The sequence below is a fragment of the Ranitomeya variabilis genome, chromosome 2, assembly GCF_051348905.1.
Source record: "Ranitomeya variabilis isolate aRanVar5 chromosome 2, aRanVar5.hap1, whole genome shotgun sequence".
NCBI classification, from domain to species: Eukaryota; Metazoa; Chordata; class Amphibia; order Anura; family Dendrobatidae; genus Ranitomeya; species Ranitomeya variabilis.
Window position 1 is genome coordinate 151,579,625 of NC_135233.1, and position 20,450 is coordinate 151,600,074.

At 42.7% G+C, this 20,450-nt stretch overlaps 1 protein-coding gene across 5 annotated transcripts in view; it reads right to left on the reverse strand.

The window, feature by feature from the left end:
• The window catches only part of SYNE1 (spectrin repeat containing nuclear envelope protein 1), a 667,130-nt gene that overhangs the window by 31,463 nt on the left and 615,217 nt on the right, over positions 1-20,450 (reverse strand). For all 5 annotated transcript variants that reach the window (XM_077283091.1, XM_077283090.1, XM_077283089.1 and 2 more), the window contains 5 exons: positions 18,372-18,534; positions 8,037-8,224; positions 3,363-3,513; positions 2,450-2,632; positions 1,506-1,643 (listed from right to left, as the gene is read on the reverse strand). In XM_077283091.1, coding sequence (XP_077139206.1) covers positions 1,506-1,643; positions 2,450-2,632; positions 3,363-3,513; positions 8,037-8,224; positions 18,372-18,534 — 823 coding nt within the window. The remainder of the gene's footprint in view (positions 1-1,505; positions 1,644-2,449; positions 2,633-3,362; positions 3,514-8,036; positions 8,225-18,371; positions 18,535-20,450) is intronic.

Sequence of the window (20,450 nt, forward strand, 5' to 3'; positions counted from 1 at the left end):
GTGTTTTTGGAGTATTTTTTCCTACAGACTTCTCGGGAGGCCTGAAAAAAATTCATTTTTAAGTATGGATTCGAAGCTGTTAGGTTTCTAGCAACAAAGCACAACAAAAAGTAGCTCCGAACTACCATATACATCTACATTTTTATTCTAAATTTGCTTTGATGATGTTTATTAATGTACCTTATCCTGTTTTTTGAAATAGTATTTTTATTAGTCAAATGCTGTCTATTAATGTTGACTAGTGTATGTTACACATTAGGGACAGTACCACTGGGCACATACCCAACCACTGGTGCATTTTTAAGCCTTTAAGGGTATGTTCCAAAGGTCAGTATTAGGCAGCGCTTTGGACGCAGTACATGACCGCACCATCCAAAGCGCTTCCAGCTTTTGAACGCAGGTGATTCCGCATGTGTTCATTGAACCGTGCGGAATCACCGTGGCCAATACATTGTATGGGTGATATTTATCTTAAATAGACATGCTGCGGTCTGGAAAGGCGCGCCGCATGTGCGTCTACGCAGGGAAGCCGGACGCGTCCGTGCACACATAGTCGAGATGGGATTTATTGACATCCCATCCACTATGCTGTAACATCTGGCCGCTGCAGGTTGGACGCTGCGGATGTATGCAGCGTCCAACCCGCAGCTTATACTGACCATGGGAACATACCCTAAAACCCTTTGACATAAGTTTCTATATGTAGTAGACCTAAGGAAGAGGTCTGTTCGACATGTTGTCTGATAAAACGTAAATTATCTTCTTCTTCTGAGATTCTTCAAATCTCAGCAGCGAGGTCACAATTAACACCAATTTTCCTCAAATCTGACATCACATTCACACCAATAGAAGTTTGCTTAAAAGTGTTGTGTCATATTTTGAGCAATAGAAATTTCTTATCTGTCAAAAAAGGGTTTATGTCGATTATAAAGCCCTTTAATTTATAGTGGGTATAGATCACCACCTCACATGTATCCAAGTTATCTATAGTTTTCCTATGACATTTATTATGGCTGTTTAGTGTAGCTAATCCTGATCTTACATTGAGTCTGTGATTTTTTTTAGGGACGCAGCTAAATCTAGAGTATTCTAAACTGAACCAATATAATAATGCCCAAAGAAAAGGCAAAATCACAAGCTATGTCTATGTACCCCTTACACATAATAGTTTGACAATTGTATAATTTGAATTATTTTATTTGGTAGCCTCCCAGATAATGATTTGATCGCTAGGGGTCTAATTGTTAGTACACCCCATAAGTAGTGGTTACCACTGTGGGAGACAACCAGGGTGTCTGCTTTTTGGCCACAGTATAATGTAGTATTAAAGGTCACCATATGAATTGAAAGGTAACCAGGTAATACTTGGTCATGCTGAGCTCCCCAGAGAAAGAGAGAGTAACAATTATTATATCTTACCACACAGACCCCCTTTGCATAAGTGGAATCAGAATCACAAGCAAACATCTGTGACTAAAATGATACTGCTTGCATTTACTGCTTACCTTCAGCTGTTTTATCTTTGCCTGCACATCACATTCAGAGAAATGTTCAATGTTTGTTAACTGAAGATCCATTTCTGTTAACCATACCAAAATGCTGTCACGAGCAGTCTCAAATTCTTCTCGCTGACCAATAAAATGCTGTAAAGGCACCAACCAGGAATGATTAAAGGTTATGGGGCAATAAGATTTACCGCATGTAGGCAGCAGACATTGAAATAGATAAATCAATTAGTTGAGTATACGGAGTACAGTAGCTTATTGTTCTACATCCAATTATATAAAAACAAGCCTCAGATTTTGGTTCTGTTGAAAAGGTATTGCGGTCTTAAGTTATCTCCTATCCACTAGATAGATGATAACTGTTAGATTAGCGTGGATCCTACGGCTGGGATCCCCACTGATCTGCAAAATTGAGTACTTGTGTTCCCTTATCTTCCTTGGCCACAATACTGCTGCCAGGAGTAGAGTGGCAGATCATGCATGCTCTTTCTCTTTGATGCCGAAGATACCCTCCACACTCATTCATCTTCACCGGTGTGTCATATATTTGCATAAAGCCGCAGGGCACAATCGCAACCAGCTGCTTGATTCAACTCCATCTGGCTGTAGTCTTGTGACCATGAGTGAACCAAAGTAGAATGGGGGTCACTGGTTCCTACCCACTGTGATGTCTCCAGTGAAGGGACACACAATGATCCAATAACTATCACCCATCCAGATGATAAGTGAACAGCTGTTTAGGCTAGAACACCACTTTAAATACCTTTTATGATCTATCTATGGATATAAGTCGGAAAATGTGCCACCTACTCAAACTTATTGTAAGGAATTTTTGACAGTAAGCTCATCAGTCTTGGATTAACAGTGATAACTGATCAGTCCAGTGCGCTTAACTAATAAATTATTGGCTTCAGAGAGAATTTATACATTTATATAAAACAAACCTTCAATCTTCTGAGAATGGAGGTGACTCTTTTCTGCAGATTGTCCCACCGTTGGTTTCCTTCATGAACCATCTGCTTCAGCTTACATGCAGAGTCTGTGCGATTTTCCCGAGCTAGGCGGCGATACTGCTTGTTTATAAGCTCTAGCTGTGTAAGACTCTCGTGAACTTGTCTTTGGAAAGCCTAAAACATATATTCACATGTCAGTGAAACATTTCTTCAAAGCCTGGGAAGAGCAGAGGAACACAAACTACTAATATGTGGTTGGTTCCATTTCTGGAACTTCCACTATTGTAGACAAAGAAGGTCCTCGGCTCCAGTAATTAGGACTCCAGAAAAGAGTAGTCAAATGACCATACAACGAATGCAGCTAGCCTCAGGTTGGGCACCCCGGTGTAGAGTAAATGCTATATACATTTCTTTAGCATATTTCACTAATATTCACTACAGAAAATCAACTGACCTAACACTGTAATTTTCTTACACATATATCATTACAACTGCATGGTCTGACATTTACCAAAGATATTGCACCAAGGCGCTGACGGCTCCATTGGAAGTGTCAGTGACTACATCTCTGAGACATGTGTGCATACTATTTGGATATGATCAGTGCCTCCTATTCACATATTATATGTACTGTATGAAAACAAATCTATGTTTCTATCAGCTGCTCCTGCAATAAGGAGCAATTATAGAAAAGACCAGGCGTCTGGATGGTAGCAGCTGGGAAAGCTGAAGACAGCTGTGGTACTAAGTGCATGACGCTCATGAGCCTTGTATCACACTGACTCAGACAATTCACACACTTCTATCTTTTTCTGGGGGTGTTGCCTTTTGCTTTTAAAGCTTTTACTCGTCATTTACTTTTGTTATTGTAATTTTTAAAACTTTTTAATGAATGTGAAATGACCTCAAATTTCTTCAGCTCTTCTTTGGCCACTGTGTAGAGCACACCAGAAGAACTAGGGAAAGCGGCGGTCCGTTCAGAAATTTTCAGCCAGTCTTCAAACCGTGAAAAATCGTCCAGGAATTTCTGCCATAGTCTCCAGGTCTCTTCAATTCTACAGATAGAAGGAGAAGCTTTGTCACTATGACACTTTAGCATGGCAAGTAACGACATCAAGCCCTACCTGCTCAAGTCATAATACAGACATAAGTCTGCCTCTGAATGATTTACAAGCAACAGATGAGGCAGTGACAGAAAAAAAACTACTGGCGGCAAGCCAGGCCATGCCATTCACACCAAAGAGATGTACAACTGCTTCTGCTGGATTAAACCAGTTGCTTCCTAGCTGAAGCGGTATACTGAGGACCGAACAGAGGGACAGTATAACATGCTGCAGCTCGCTGAATGGAGTTAATGCACGATGCAGGTATGACAGGGTGACATTGTTTAAACTGCTGCGCAGCCGCTGCCCACATTGGCATAGTGTGTGTTGCACAGCCCTGTTCACATTAGATTAGCAATAGCATGATTGTCTCATCATAGCCTTGCTTACCATCATTGTACAGTATATGTGGACAGAAAACATGCCCATTATACAAGACGTAATATACTAGACGTCAATGTACTATAAGTCATTTGAAAATTTAACCAATTCAGGAGCATTTCTCCCTGTTTTCTAACCAGTCAGGCCGGCGTCACACTCAGCGTATGAAAATACGGTCCGTATTTTACGGCCGTAATACGCAGAATGTTCCAAAAATAGTGATCCGTATGTCATCCGTAGGCAGGGTGTGTCAGCGTTTTTTGCGCATGGCATCCTCCGTATGTAATCCGTATGGAATCCGTACTGCGATATTTTCTCGCAGGCTTGCAAAACCGACATCTAATGGATTTGTGTGCTCAAATGTTCGTTAAAACATATATACAGTATGTATATATATATATGTCATTGAGACACACACACACACATATATATATATATATATATATATATATATATATATATATATATATATATATACTGTATTTATATTTAATTCAGCGCGAGATATGTGAAAAGCCGGTAATTCAATTGCCGGCTTTTTCTTTCTCCTTCCCAAACCCGACATGATATGAGACATGGTTTACATACAGTAAACCATCTCATATCCCTTTTTTTTTGCATATTCCACACTACTAATGTTAGTAGTGTGTATGTGCAAAATTTGGGCGCTGTAGCTTGTAAAATAAAGGGTTAAATGGCGGAAAAAATTGGCGTGGGCTCCCGCGCAATTTTCTCCGCCAGAGTGGTAAAGCCAGTGACTGAGGGCAGATATTAATAGCCTAGAGAGGGTCCATGGGTATTGGCCCCCCCGGCTACAAACATCTGCCCCCAGCCACCCCAGAAAAGGCACATCTGGGAGATGCGCCTATTCTGGCACTTGGCCACTCTCTTCCCACTCCCGTGTAGCAGTGGGATATGGGGTAATGAAGGGTTAATGTCACCTTGCTATTGTAAGGTGACATTAAGCCAGATTAATAATGGAGAGGCATCAATTATGACACCTATCCATTATTAATCCAATAGTACGAAATGGTTAATAAAACACACACATACATTATTTAAAAGTATTTTAATGAAATAAAGACACAGGTTGTTGTAATCTTTTATTATACTGGTAATCCACCTGAAGACCCTCGTTCTGTAACAAAGGAAAAATAAAAAAAAAACAATATCTCATACCTTCCGTCGCTCAGGTCAAGTCCCACGAAGTAAATCCATCTGAAGGGGTTAAATCATTTTACAGCCAGGAGCTCTGCTAAAGCAGTGCTCGTGCCTGTAAAAACCCCGGGGAATGAATGGAAAGCAGGGTGACCTGTAGTTACCTTGAGTTGCGGTGATGCGCCCTCTGCTGGATGTCCTCATGAACTGGAGCCTGGGAAAAGTTCCCACGCTCGAGTTCATATGAGGACATCCAGCAGAGGGCGCATCACCGCAACTCAAGGTAACTACAGGTCACCCTGCTTTCCATTCATTCCCCGGGGTTTTTATAGGCACGAGCACTGCTTTAGCAGAGCTCCTTGCTATAAAATGATTTAACCCCTTCAAATGGATTTACTTCGTGGGACTTGACCTGAGCGACGGAAGGTATGAGATATTGTTGTTTTTTTATTTTTCCTTTGTTACAGAACGAGGGTCTTCAGGTGGATTACCAGTATAATAAAATATTACAACAACCTGTGTCTTTATTTCATTAAAATACTTTTAAATAATGTGTGTGTGTTTTAGTAACCATTTCGTACTATTGGATTAATAATGGATAGGTGTCATAATTGATGCCTCTCCATTATTAATCTGGCTTAATGTCACCTTGCAATAGCAAGGTGACATTAACCCTTCATTACCCCATATCCCACCGCTACACGGGAGTGGGAAGAGAGTGGCCAAGTGCCAGAAAAGGCGCATCTTCCAGATGTGCCTTTTCTGGGGTGGCTGGGGGCAGATGTTTGTAGCTAGGGGGGCCAATACCCATGGACCCTCTCTAGGCTATTAATATCTGCCCTCAGTCACTGGCTTTACCACTCTGGCGGAGAAAATTGCGCGGGAGCCCAGGCCAATTTTTTCCGCCATTTAACTCTTTATTTTACAAGCTACAGCACCCAAATTTTGCACATACACACTACTAACATTAGTAGTGTGGAATATGCAAAAAAAAAAGGGATATGAGATGGTTTACTGTATGTAAACCATGTCTCATATCATGTCGGGTTTGTGAAGGAGAAATGAAAAGCCGGCAATTGAATTACCGGCTTTTCTCTAACACCGGTGCGTATTTCTCGCAAGTCACACGCATGGTCCGTGTGTAATCCGTATTTTTCTCGCCCCCATAGACTTTCATTGGCGATTTTTTTTGCGCAATACGGTGACAAACGCAGCATGCTGCGATTTTCTACGGCCGTACAAGACCGTATATTACGGATGCGTAATATACGGCAGATAGGAGCTGGGCCGTAGAGATTCATTGGGCCGTGTGCAATGCGTATTTACGGACGTAGTTTATGCGCTCATACGTCCGTAAAACTCGCTAGTGTGACGCCGGCCTCACACTTTCAGGCTTTTTCATACACTCACTCATACAATCTTGCAAAACCTTAATTTTTATATCTTTTGTTATATTCCATTTTTTGCCAATATCGGAGAAAAAGGTAAATAAAAATAGGAAATATGTGTGTAATTTTCACAAATTTATTTTTTTTAAAAACCACAAAGGACTGCTAAAAAATCATTAAAATCATGCTTCCTATCCACAGATATTATTTCATATGTTGGACAACATTTTTGGGGTAGGAGGGGTGGCTAAAAACAGCAATTTGGACTTACAGTTTTGCATTTTTTTTATTTTATTTTTTTTTTATTTATTTTTTTCTTGCTTTTTTAATTAACTGTATTTTAAGACCTTATGGGGGAGGAGAGAGTGTTTTTTAAACATATTAATACATTATTTTTATGGCTTATTTTCTCTGTAACTGGCGCTGGTGTATCATCCCCAGTTAGGCTACGTTCACATTTGCGTTGTTGTGTGTTGCGTCGGTGACGCATCGGCGACGCAACGCACAACGCATGCAAAACGCATTGTTTTGTGAAGCATGCGTCCTTTTTTTGCTTGATTTTGGACGCACAAAAAATGCAACTTGCTGCGTCCTCTGCGCCCTGACGCGTGCGCCGCAGTGACGCATGCGTCACAAAACGCAAGTGCAACGCATGTCTATGCGCCTCCATGTTAAATATAGGGGAGCATGACGCATGCGTCGCACAACGCTAATGTGAACGTAGCCTTACAGTGGAAATTCAGCCTCTTGCCTAAATAGCAGAGTTGTCTAATTCTCCTAGGGCCCAGCAGCTATTGCTCCCTAATCTTTATACACATTGCTTATTCTACAAGTAGGTAAAACTAAACCACTCTAATATAGCAAAGGTAATGTTCACATTTGAGTTGGAAGCGTTGTCCAAGGAAGTCATGATCCTGTGCCAGATCTGTTGTATGAAGCATGTATGGATCCTTTACACCGCTGCATTCTGTGCTATTTGCAGCTATATTATATGGAACTGCTATTGGAGACTTCAAATAAGGCCCATAAATCTTATATAGTGGTCGGCTACATCTTATATAGTGGTTGGGTGACTCCTCCAGACATGCATGTTCAACTAATTGCTTCTACCAGACACCCTTGGTGGTGGTTTTTTATCTCCCAGAAATACAATAGAACTAGGCAATGTAATTCAACATACCATGCTTCTCTACACTGACATTATTTCTCGAAGAGAGCCGGGGGGGGGGGGGGGGCTTGGACACTTATACACAGCAGATGGCAGTTCCAAAATTATTCACGGTACTCATAAATTGTCAATGTAGTAAGAAATCTTCCTCTATACTACACTGAAACTGGATAGAGTTCATGTGGGCATTGCTACCATTCTGGCGTACAATGACAGACAGATAGACAGACAGAATAACAGCAAGGATATCAAAATGCACAACATCTTCAGGTACATTAAGATGCACTTATTACATGGTTCATCAATATAAAGGTTGAAGGACTTGGAAAAGACGCGAGAGAATACACAATCATGCATGCACGCCTGCGTGTGTTACGTACTTGAGTCTCCTTTCCATAGACATGGCGCAGATGTTCCTCCATCTACGGTCCAGACTACGTGTAGCCTGCTGGATGGAATCACACTCAGTGTCGTTGGCACAGGCATCACAGTCATGGAGAAGAACTTCACAGAGATTCAGAACTGAAGCAACACCTGTACTGTGTTTCTCTATGTCTCTCTGCAGTTCCTGCAATAGATGACCTATAGTGTCAATCAAGTGTAAGTTTTCCTAACCATGAAAAGGGATGCATATAGAAGCTTCTAAGCACCCAATCAAATCATTAGCTTGAAATAACTGGAATATTAATGTTTGTACATTCCCAGTTCAGCAAGTTAATGAAAGTGACACGATGACATGACATATATGACTATACACAAACAATCTTCTAATTTGACAGATATAATAATTGAAAAACTAAACATTTGAACAGAACACAGACTTTCCAAATGTAATAAAAGTAACATACAACTTCAAGGACATAATTAACATATCGTACAGTAATTCCATCCAAGGTATTTCTCATCCTGCTAGAACTCGTCCAGTTCTGTCCTTCAGAGTTTCATGTCCAAAGAATCTCTATTGGACTTGGTCCAATGTTTAGTAAACTGAGCCACAGACCCTTATAAGACGTTGCAAAGATCAGTCAGGACAAGGACCTCAATAACCTTTATCTTGTAACTAAGTCTCAGACCAATACTCTTCTAAAAATGTTACATTGTAGATACACAGTTCTGAATCCAATATATTTCTGCATGGCTCAACTTGGGTATTTGCAGTATCTGAAGGTAAAAGAGTTCACTATCCTCCTAAGAACCTGTGTAACACAGTGGTAAAACTAAAATGTGCCTCATAACAATCTAGGTCAAGGGAGTAAAAATACGGGGGATGATCGCGGCGCTACCTCCCACCAGACTTGATTCTCATATTACGGTAACTGATAATATTTTATTAATTTTTCTATGCGTTTCAAGGTTGAACTGATCCCTTCCTCTACACAATCTAAAAAAATAATGACGATAATACACATTTGCCATCTATTTGAACATTTGAAAGTGGCGCCCAAAACCAATTTGGACTTCCACTTTTGGACCTGTTAGGTTCCAGGAAAGGGGACACTAGCAAACCAACACTGACTTGAACTTGGACTTTTGAACCTGATAGGTCCCAGGTGAGGGAACTACAGAGTTATTATTAGGTGTTATGTTCTGAACAACCATTCAAGTTAAGGTCCAATATTCAAGGGAGGGAAAAGAGGATAACACATTCCGCCCCATAGATACCAATATTTTGCCCTATGAAGCGCTTTCTCCATTTTTTTATACAGATCACTTGGTGGTAATCATAACACTCATATTATCATCAGAATAAGACTATCATACTGTGCATGCCGTTAGTGCATATGAACAGGACATTCACTCAACTCTTATCGCCATGCAGAAATCACTAATTTGTGTACAGTATGCAGGGTATTCCTAAAAACTCAATGGTGCTTGTCAAAGAAGACCAAGAGATTAAAGTGTGCTTTCAATATGTATGTGAAATTCAGATTCTTGTACATACTGTCATGGCTTAGTGCACTTTGCGCCCAAGCATTGCAACATTGGTATATTTTGGGAACATTTCTTAAGATAATCTTCCCATGGAAGTCTCTGATATATGCCACATCACAGGCATTCTGTCCATAGGGTCACATTGAAAAAACATTTGCTATACACATATGGATAATAACATTTGGTACATATATGAAATACATTCTCTGTATATGATTAGATAAGTCTGCAGTGCTTTCTTATACAGTTAAAAAAAAGTACATCAATACATGACCTCAGACCCACCACGTATGAGGTCAAGAGAACATTACAATTGCTTCCATTGGGTGAACAGATACATTGTTCCTGATGTATATACTGAGGCTACGGCCACACTAGCAGTATTTGGTCAGTATTTGGTCAGTATTTTACATCAGTATTTGTAAGCCAAAACCAGGAGTGGAACAATTAGAGGAAAAGTATAATTAGTCCATGAGCCAAGAACCAAATTTGACGATATCGGTACCAAGCGGAGTGACTAATTCTCTTTGGTATTTTTAGGTAGATGCATGTCTGTAGTTTATTTTTTGATATGATAGCCCTTACATATACGTAGCTTATTAACCCCTTCAGCCCTAGGCCTATTTGTACCCAAGTGCCTAAGCCAATCTGACCTGTGCCACTTCATGGGCTAATAACTTTGGAACGCTTTCACCTATCCAAGCCATTCTGAGATTGTTTTCTCGTGACATATTGTACTTCACGTCAGTGCTAAATGGGAGTCAATATATTTTACCTTTCTATATAAAAAAATGCTAAATATTCGGAAATTTTGGAAAAATCGGCAATTTTTTAACTTTGAAATTCTCTGCTTTTTACAAAAATACTGATACCCCCCATAATAGTTATTAATTTACACTCCCCACATGTTTACTTCATATTGGCATCATTTTGAAAATGAAACCTTATTGTTTTACGACGTAATAGGGCTTATAGTTTTATGCGCAATTTTTCACATTTACAGCAAAACCCACTTTTCAAAGGACCAAGTCACTTCTGAAGTCACTTTAAGGGGCTTACATAACAGAAACCACCCATAAATTACCCCATTTTGCAAACTACACCCCTCAAGCTGTTGTGCCATTGCTGAGGCAAGTACACTGAGGAAGTTCACATGACCGCACACACTTGCAGGACAGTAGCTGTATAATAGCTTCTGGTGCTGGTGCCCCTTGCATCCACTTGACAACAAGCTTTCCGTCGTTATCTATCATCCAACCGCAGTCTGTTGGGTTTGCAACCCATGGCTGGCTCTGCAGACTTCTCCTCCAGATCGCAGCCTGGTAGTTTGCACGCAGTGCATGCATGAAAAGGCAGTCCTGGCAAGGAGGGAGTTGACTTGACTCTACCACTCCACGTCTGGCACAGAACAGCTGATAACGGAGCCTGTTTACCTCAGTTGTTTGGGTAGTTGGCAGGTACATGTGGCAGGTGATTTCCTGTAACTTCTCAAAAAGTTCGGTAGACACTTCCCATGAACGACCAACTTCCTGAAAGGCATCCTGGTATGTCTTGTTCATCTTCAACTGCTTGAGTGTCGTCATCTTCCCACGGCCAGCGAATGCACTGACGGTGTCACAGCCTGTAAATGCATGCATACCAATCAATGAATCACATACGCTGCCTCCCAATGTTCGGCTCAGAGTGGTGATATCCAGGAATCTTGTCCGGTTCTGTGTACCGCATTTCTGGAACAGGTGGGATGGGATTTTGTGGCACATGCCCAGACACAGGACCATGACATCAGTATCCTCCGAAGTGATGATGACCGACTTGTAACCAGATTCTGCTGCATGAAGAGCATGGAGAAGGAGGCGTGTGTCTGCTTCTTCTTGATTTGACTTAAGGTCAGCAGCCTCTTCCCACTGTTCTTTGGTGATCTTAAAGCAGAGCTGCTCACATGTGACATACAGCTCCTTCTCCTCAAGCTTCTCCCTGTGGTGTTTCGCCTTCCATTCTTCTACCAGAAACTTTATGAGACTTGCCTTGTTGGAGGAACTACTTAGAAGCTTTTTCCACTGCTGGATGTTGTGCCCATGTTGAATGTTCTTGAAATGGATCCCTGTGCCTTCATATCTGTTGACTCTTTCTGTATCTTTGATGGATGTCTCCTTGTAGACGTCAAAGACAATATCAATGCGCTTGCTCTTAGCACCCTCATGGATAGCGCGACTCATTGCTGTGCCTGCTAGCTGGCCAAATGTTGCATTGTTTCCCTTCAGTTTCTGAACCAGGCTCATCCCATCAATGATGGTTGCAGAGGGCTCGGGGATCACTTCTGCAGGACGAGCATTCCTCTCCAACTCCCTTGCGAGGGCAGCCTTGTTGGTCTTGCAGATAGACCCATCACCATTGGCAAGTGCCCATGGCAATGGACCCAGGGGATGAGTCAAGACATCACTCATTTGTAGCTTTCTGTTCTCAGCTACAAGTATCATCTGGCCAAATAGGTTTCTGTCAGCCTTCAAAATTACCTCCTTGCCAAGACCTTGTCTGCGTGTCTTCATTTGGATGTTAGAGAACGTTTTAAGTTTGTTCTTCGTCATCTTGTCATGAAACAATGTAGTTGGCTTATCGGTACCCAAACGCTCATCCTTGAATGTTTGATATGCATCCTCTCCTATACTGTATGCCCCTTGAAGGTCTTTGGCTACATCTGGTGGTGCTACAGTCGCTGTTGACAAACTGATAAGTTCACCATTATGCTCTTTGTTGAAGGGGTTCACCCAACCTGTCTCCAGCAGTTGAACGAAAGATTGGACATCGGCTTCATCTCTTCTAATCCTAGACACCTGTAGGTCTGAATGGCTGAAGTCAGTATATTGTTGGCCTACCAGGGCCCTCAGCTGCCTCAAGTACATACTGCGGTACTCTGATGTCAGGTAGAACCTGGAAACAGCTCCAACTTTGAGGCTGAAGCCTTTTGTGCCCCCTGGTGTCTGGGTGTCTTTGTTGATTGTCTCTTCAATGGTCTGGTCCACAGGAATTCGTCCAAAAGGATTCTTGCTACCGATCTGGACCGAAAAGCCACCTTGCATGAAGTATTCATGGACCTCTGGGTGTTCTATGGGCAGCCGAGACATTGTGGCATAGTAATAGGTTAGGTATCGGGCATAGTTGACCTTGTCATAGGCAAAACACCATGGTATCATCTGTCGGATTGCTCCTAGGTGAAGCATCCAGTTGCCTTCTCTTGAAGCTCGAACCAGGGCCAGCATGGTCTCGACCATGTCCAAGTATGACATCCAGAATGCTGAGAGTTGTTCATTTCTGAGGGTCTCAAGATAAACTTGAAAGAGCTTCAGGGTAAGTGTGCAAGATTCATTATCCAAGAGCTTTTCGAAGGATCCCTGCGACACACTGATGCGAAAGTTTGTGATGTTCTTCAGTGTTTCATCCAGATGGTGAAGGTCCCTTGCATGGTTTTCTTCTAGCCATGGAAGGAAGTTTTTCCATGCAAGCCTCATAAGTGCTTCATAGACCAGCTTGTGTAGTCTCACTGCTCTGTTGTACCTCCGGCCGTCCATCACTCCAGACACTGATCCTTCAGCGATTACACCGGATTCAACACACAGATCTCTAAGGCCTGCATCCTGAAATCTGTTCCCTATGATAGAGAGGAGATTACAGATTGTGTGGAAGACACCCATTCTAATTATAATGTTCTTGAACTTCTCCTGTTTCCAGATAACCTCGGCAGCTTTGGCATAGAGTGCTTGATCAAACACACACACAATTCTGTTAAGCTTCAGGGTCTGCATGATGGCATGTGTTTGCTCCAAGACTTCATTCACAGTGGACATGGCTGTTGCAGGAGCATTGATAGTGGGCAGGTAGCTTACAGTGTCCTGGGCCACTACAATGTCGCTGCGGATTTTTATGTTGAACCCAGTCCAACTGCTGGTGGTCTGATCCTCATGGTCTGACATTCTAGCCAGAAGCCAGATATGGTTTTTGGTTTTTGAATCCTGGACCTCCTTGGTAGTGTTAACATTCGAAGTCTCAATCCTGGGTGGCTCTCCCCGCTGCCCAACATTGTATATCGGTAGCATTAATTCTGTCAGAGTTATGCTTCTTTTCTTCGACTTGGTTACATCTGGCAGGACTTTCTTTGTCACAGAGCATGCAACATTGGACTGAACAGCAATGCCATTGACTCTATGAGATGTACCTGCTCCACTTAGTGTCTCCTCAAGTCTGTCAATGTTATCCCAGGCCAGGGTTGTGAACACACCTGGGTAGATACTTGCTGGCATTGGGATGTCATCCTTTGAACATTCCAACTTCTGGATACAAAGGGCTGTATCGATCTCCTCAGCCATTGAATATGACACACAGTGGCCAAGACGATTCAGAGTTCGAATCAGTTCTGTATTGCCGGTCAAAGACTTAACTGCAAAGGATAGCAGTACGTGCTTTGGTGGCTTTGTCTTTCCATTGGTAACAGCAAAAACCAAGTCACTGCCGAAGGATGTGGCAAGACGTTGAGCTCTTTCACAGGTAGTTTGGCACTCACAATCTCCTGTAAGCAGGGTTTGCAGGAATTGAGTGACTAATGCAGGAACGACATTCTGATCTGTATTGGGAGGCCATGGCTGACTCACATCTTGCTTCTTGATCTCATTCCTTAGCTGCATTGCTGCTTTGGTTACGATATCTCCAGAGTTAGCAGCTCTTGCTTCTTGCAGATCTTTTGTCATGCTGTGTACTTGCCGGACAATGTCGTCCATTGATAGGCTACATGGATAGACTAGAAGCTTACCTTTCTCATCTGAGAGAAAGCGGAGTGATTCCCCAATCTCTGTTTCAAGTTTTCGTCGAACATGTTTCTTTGTCGATGGTTTCAGTTGGATGATACCACGGGATATCATTAATCTCTCAAGCCTAGATGTGAGGTTTATCATAGGCAGTACTTCTGGGTTTGGGAACAATTTAGTCCTTATATACAAGAAGAGTTCTTCAAGGGCCTCTTTCTCTGCCTCTTCGTAGCGTACTTCCTCGCTTTCGACCTGATTTTCAGCTGCACTAGACCTACAGGCCACTTGGGAATCATCTTTTGTGAATAGTTTGTAGCACGACTTGTGGTAGTGCCCCTCTGCAGCAACAAGGTCTCTGCTAAGTAAACCAAGTATTCTCTGTGTGCCTTTCCTTATCGCTGCTCTGCGGATCGTCTCATCTGCTCGTAGCTCAACACACTGGACAATTGGCTCCCTTGTTTGTTTTCCTTTTAGGTACTTGCTTGACTTCTCACAGAAGATACATACTTTGGCATACACCCTGCTATCACTGGGGGCACCCCTCGGTAGCTTCCTCATGGAGATTTTGCTTGCTGTTTCGACATTGACACCCTTGCCAAGGATAGAATCCAGTGACTTCTTCATTGTAAAGATACTACGACATTTACGGTGATATTGTATGTGTGGTATTTCTCCTTCTTCAAGGCCCTTAGCTGCTACCAGGACTGATTCATGCTGCCTGATCTCTGCAGCCCTAAGCAATGTTTTCCAGGAGTCCAAATCCTTAAGGGACGCCAGATCATCGCTGTCATCATTAGAGCAGTGTATGATACAGTCGATCCGTGATTTCTTCCTTGCTGGTACTTCCATCATGCCGTTAGATAGTCAGTAAACACCTGCAAACACAAAGAAAAACATTAAAATTTTATTTACCGTATTTCCTGGCGTATAAGACGACTTTTTAGCCATGAAAAACATGGCTCCAAGAGGGCGGTTGTCTTATACGCCGAATACAGCCGCCGGGGGGAAAGGCCGCCGCGCAGGGAAGGAGGAGGCAGGGGCCCACCTTCATGAGGCGCTCGTTCTTAGAGCTGGGAGCGCTGGTGCTAGGTGACTGTTCCCCCTCTCTCCACAAGTTCCTTACCAGCAGCAGCACACAGTACAGGACTACAGGACCTGTGGTGATGTCACGGCCATGTGATCAGTCACAAGCCTGGGAGGTGTCAGCCTCTACAGAGGGAGATAGGAGCTCTGCAGAGAAGACCGGAGAGTCCTGTTCAGCACAGAACGTGTATGTGTCAGTGTGTGTGCGTGTGTTGGGGCACCTCAGGGTGTCTTCAAATGTGACATAGCCCCCTAGATTTCTTCCAGTAAAATTTGCACTCCAAAAGTCATTTGGCGCTCCTTCCCTTCCGAGGCCTGCCGTTCCCCAATACTGCAGTGTAGACAACATATCGGGTGTTGTTGTGTTCGGGAGAGATTGGTGAACAAATAGTGGGGTGCATTTTTTGCTGGTACACCTCTTAAAAATAAAAAAATGAGCCTAAAATGACACCTTCATGTAAAAAATGCACTTTTTCCATTTTCTCAACCAAGTGTTTCCAACTACTGTGAAACACTGGTTGGGTCAAAGTGGTCACTATACCCCCTAAAAGATTCCTTGGGGGTGTAGTTTCCAAAATAGGGTCACTTTTTGGGGTTTCCACTGTGGGGGTACCTCAGGCAGCCTTCAAATGTGACATGGCCCCCTAGATTTCTTCCAGTGAATCCGCCACCCAAAAACCACATAGCGCTCCTTCCGTGTTGAGCTGTGCTGTGTGCCCATACTTTAGTTTACGAGTACATGTGGGGTGTTTCTATAAACTGCAGAATTAGGGTAACCAAGTTTGGGTTTGCCGTTAACCCTTGCTAGGTTGCAGGTAAAATTGGATTACAATGTAATATCTGGAAAAAAAATGAAATTTTGAAATTTCGCCTTCATTCTGCTAAAATTCCTGTGGAACACCTAAAGGGTTAACAGTTTTTAAAAATGAGTTTTGAACAGCTTGAGGGGTGTAGTTTGCAAAATGGGGTAATTTATGGGTGGTTTCTGTTATGTAAGCCCCTTAAAGTGACTTCAGAAGTGACTTGGTCCTTTGAAAAGTGGGTTTTGCTGTAAATGTGAAAAATTGCGCATAAAACTATAAGCCCTATTACGTCGTAAAACAATAAGGTTTCATTTTCAAAATGATGCCAATATGAAGTAAACATGTGGGGAGTGTAAATTAATAACTATTATGGGGGGTATCAGTATTTTTGTAAAAAGCAGAGAATTTCAAAGTTAAAAAATTGCCGATTTTTCCAAAATTTCCGAATATTTAGCATTTTTTTATATAGAAAGGTAAAATATATTGACTCCCATTTAGCACTGACGTGAAGTACAATATGTCACGAGAAAACAATCTCAGAATGGCTTGGATAGGTGAAAGCGTTCCAAAGTTATTAGCCCATGAAGTGGCACAGGTCAGATTGGCTTAGGCACTTGGGTACAAATAGGCCTAGGGCTGAAGGGGTTAATAAGCTACGTATATGTAAGGGCTATCATATCAAAAAATAAACTACAGACATGCATCTACCTAAAAATACCAAAGAAAATTAGTCACTCCGGGTGGTACCGATATCTGGCCCGGCTCATGGACTAAATAGAAACACGTCACCACTTCTGCATTTATCACCCACTCCTGGTTTTGGCTTACAAATACTGATGTAAAATACTGACCAAATACTGCTAGTGTGACGGCAGCCTAATTATGAGGTTCTGGCACAGTGTGCACAAAGCCTTAGGGTACCGTCACACAGTACCATTTTAATCGCTACGACGGCACGATCCGTGACGTCGCAGCGATCGTATGATTATCGCTCCAGCGTCGTAGACTGCGGTCACACTTTGCAATCACGGCGCTGGAGCGATGCCGAAGTCCCCGGGTAATCAGGGTAAACATCGGGTAACTAAGCGCAGGGCCGCGCTTAGTAACCCGATGTTTACCCTGGTTACCAGCGTAAACGTAAAAAAACCAAACAGTACATACTCACATACCGGTGTCTGTCCTCCGGCGTTCTGCTTCTCTCCACTGTGTAAGCACAGCGGCCGGAAAGCAGAGCGGTGACGTCAGACGTCACCGCTGTGCTCGCTTTCTGGCTGGCCGGCGCTCACACTGCAGAGAAGCTGAGACGCCGGAGGACAGACACCGGAATGTGAGTATGTACTGTTTGTTTTTTTTACGTTTACGCTGGTAACCAGGGTAAACATCGGGTTACTAAGCGCGGCCCTGCGCTTAGTTACCCGATGTTTACCCTGGTTACAAGCGAACACATCGCTGGATCGCTGTCACACACAACGATCCAGCGATGTCAGCGGGTGATCAAGCGACGAAAGAAAGTTCCAAACGATCTGCTACGACGTACGATTCTCAGCAGGATCCCTGATCGCTGCTGCGTGTCAGACACTGCGATATCGTAACGATATCGCTAGAACGTCACGAATCGTACCGTCGTAGCGATCAAAATGGCACTGTGTGACGGTACCCTTAGATGCTCAGTTTCTAAATGACGGATGTGGACAAATAGCTAATGTAATATAGATCACAGGGAATAAAGGGCTATAATGTGGTATCCTCAGCTTATGTGTTAAATTATCCTATAAAATGACATTTTTATCTGCAACAATCTGAGAACAATATTACAAATGCAGGGGAGCATTGAAGAATGCAATGATGCAGCAGCCTGGTACACCATGCTTTTAAGATTAGTGTTGCATAGCTTGTTTCATCCATTTCAGCAGGAGAATCATAGGAACATACCTGTTTGGTTGGTGGCCTGGCCACTGAGCAGCTTCTTAGTTCCACCGCTGGCGCACTGACAGTCCAGTGTGTTCGTACACTTGGACCTCCCTGACGTGGAGCCAATGCTATTTATCGTTTCACTCCTGTTCTAGGCAGGAGTGATGTACCATACTTATTTAGGGTTTACCTGCTGTTCATTAAGTTTCCTTTGTATCTCTTCAGAATCGCTGGTTTCATAGACGATAGGCTTGGACAGCTCAGACTCAATATGACCCAGCCATGTTCTCAGGCTGCTCATGTTCTTATCCAGTTGTTGCACTGCAAGCAATGTCTCCTTTAATTTTTTCACTCTGGGGAGTGGAAATAAAGGCTTTAATATTTCAGAAATGAGCAAAACGATTAGCTCTACAGACAATAAGCTTGAAGCAAAGTTTTGACATTAATGCGATATAATCTGTTGACTTGTTATCCCCATGATCTTATTTGGATATTTTTAGGCACACATTGTTCACATAAGCATCTTAGCAATGCGCTGACTATCTAACAAACTTAGTAATAACAGTCTCCCCACCATGTGTCAAATGGCATCCGCCACTAGTGCAAAGGATGGCGTCCACCACTAGTGCTAAGGATGGCGTCCACCACTAGTGCAAAGGATGGCATCCATCACTAGTGCAAAGGATGGCGTCCACCACTAGTGCAAAGAATGGCGTCCACCACTAGTGCAAAGAATCCTTCCAGCCATGGGGGTAATCATAATGATGTCAAAATAATCCATAATCGCGTTCCATGAGTCTTTGTGAAATAATCCATCTTTATTCTTTGCAGGTTAGGGCTGCGTGCACACTGTGCGTTTTTGCAGCGGTTTTTGCACGCGGAAATGGGCCAAAAACGCTATGGAATCCTCATGTAGCTTATTCAATGACAATCCTGAAGTGTTGTGCACATGATCAGTAAACTTCCTTAGAGTGTTTGCAGTGTGTTTTTTCTGCAGCATGTCAATTCTTTGAGTGCTTCTGCAGCGTTTTTCACCCATTGAATTAAATTGAATCTCTTATCTGCCAAGGATTATTTGGATATTTATACCATCTTTCAGGGGCCATACAAATGGTGTGCTAACGCCACCCACAAAGTACATCCTGACTTTGGCATTGGTGTCAGGGCGTAATCTTTCACTAAGCCTAAGCTTCAGTAGTGAACATGCGTGCGCGTGCTTACACAGTAAGATGATACTAATTGTCCGGCGACTGACAAAATACAGCTGCAGGCCCAAGCACTGCAGTGCCCAGGAATCTGCCCAGGGGACAGATAAAAGGTCATCAAGGGCCATAAACGATGCGCAGTCCTGTGGTTCCCAAACCCTGCTCTAGATGACTACATACAGTTACCAGACCACAATGGATTGGGTACTGAAGTGATGTCCTAGCAATCTTCCAAAATGCTGGTGGTTAAAAGCCACTGCCATTGTCACCAACTTAGATGTCCACCTCTCAACTAAAGTGTTGTCCTAACATGAAGTCAAAGCAGTAGCAACGTGATTAGCTACACTTCAGCGTGTGCCTCTTGAACATTGTGGAGCATTTTTTATTCTTCTTAGCACTCTCTATTTCTACTAACTTTATTTTTAAGCACTTAGCACAAAAGTTTAAAGACAATGTTCTCATTATTTTTATGGTGTGTCAGTCAAGATCGGATATTGAAATAAAATTCAGCTGCAGAAACAATCACGTTTCCTCCGCCTCTATGATCACCATATCATGATATCATTCTGCACAAATCCAACATGGCAATAACAATACATTCTATTTCTATCTAAAAAAAGAGCCCCTGAAAAGCGTAACCTTATCTAATCCATGTCTGTATTACACTACAATACACACTGCAGACCTCAAAATCACCAGGGTATATTTAGACTAGTAGATACACCGCCTTGCTGACAACAGGCTGGTTGCTTGGCAACACAAAACATCAAAACATAACACCAACCCAACGCTGACCAGTACAGTGCACATCACCAACTAGATTCTGTTTCCTTTATCATGCAGACACACACCCACACACACACATTATTATTAGTGTTGAGCATTCCGATACCGCAAGTATCGGGTATCGGCCGATACTTGCGGTATCGGAATTCCGATACCGGGATTCCGATACTTGCCGCGTATCGGATACCGGAATCGGAAGTTCCAAGATTCAAAATGCAGAAATTCAGCCAATGAGAATGATTCCAAGTGTGGGCACATCCTGTTTAGCATGGAGGGCA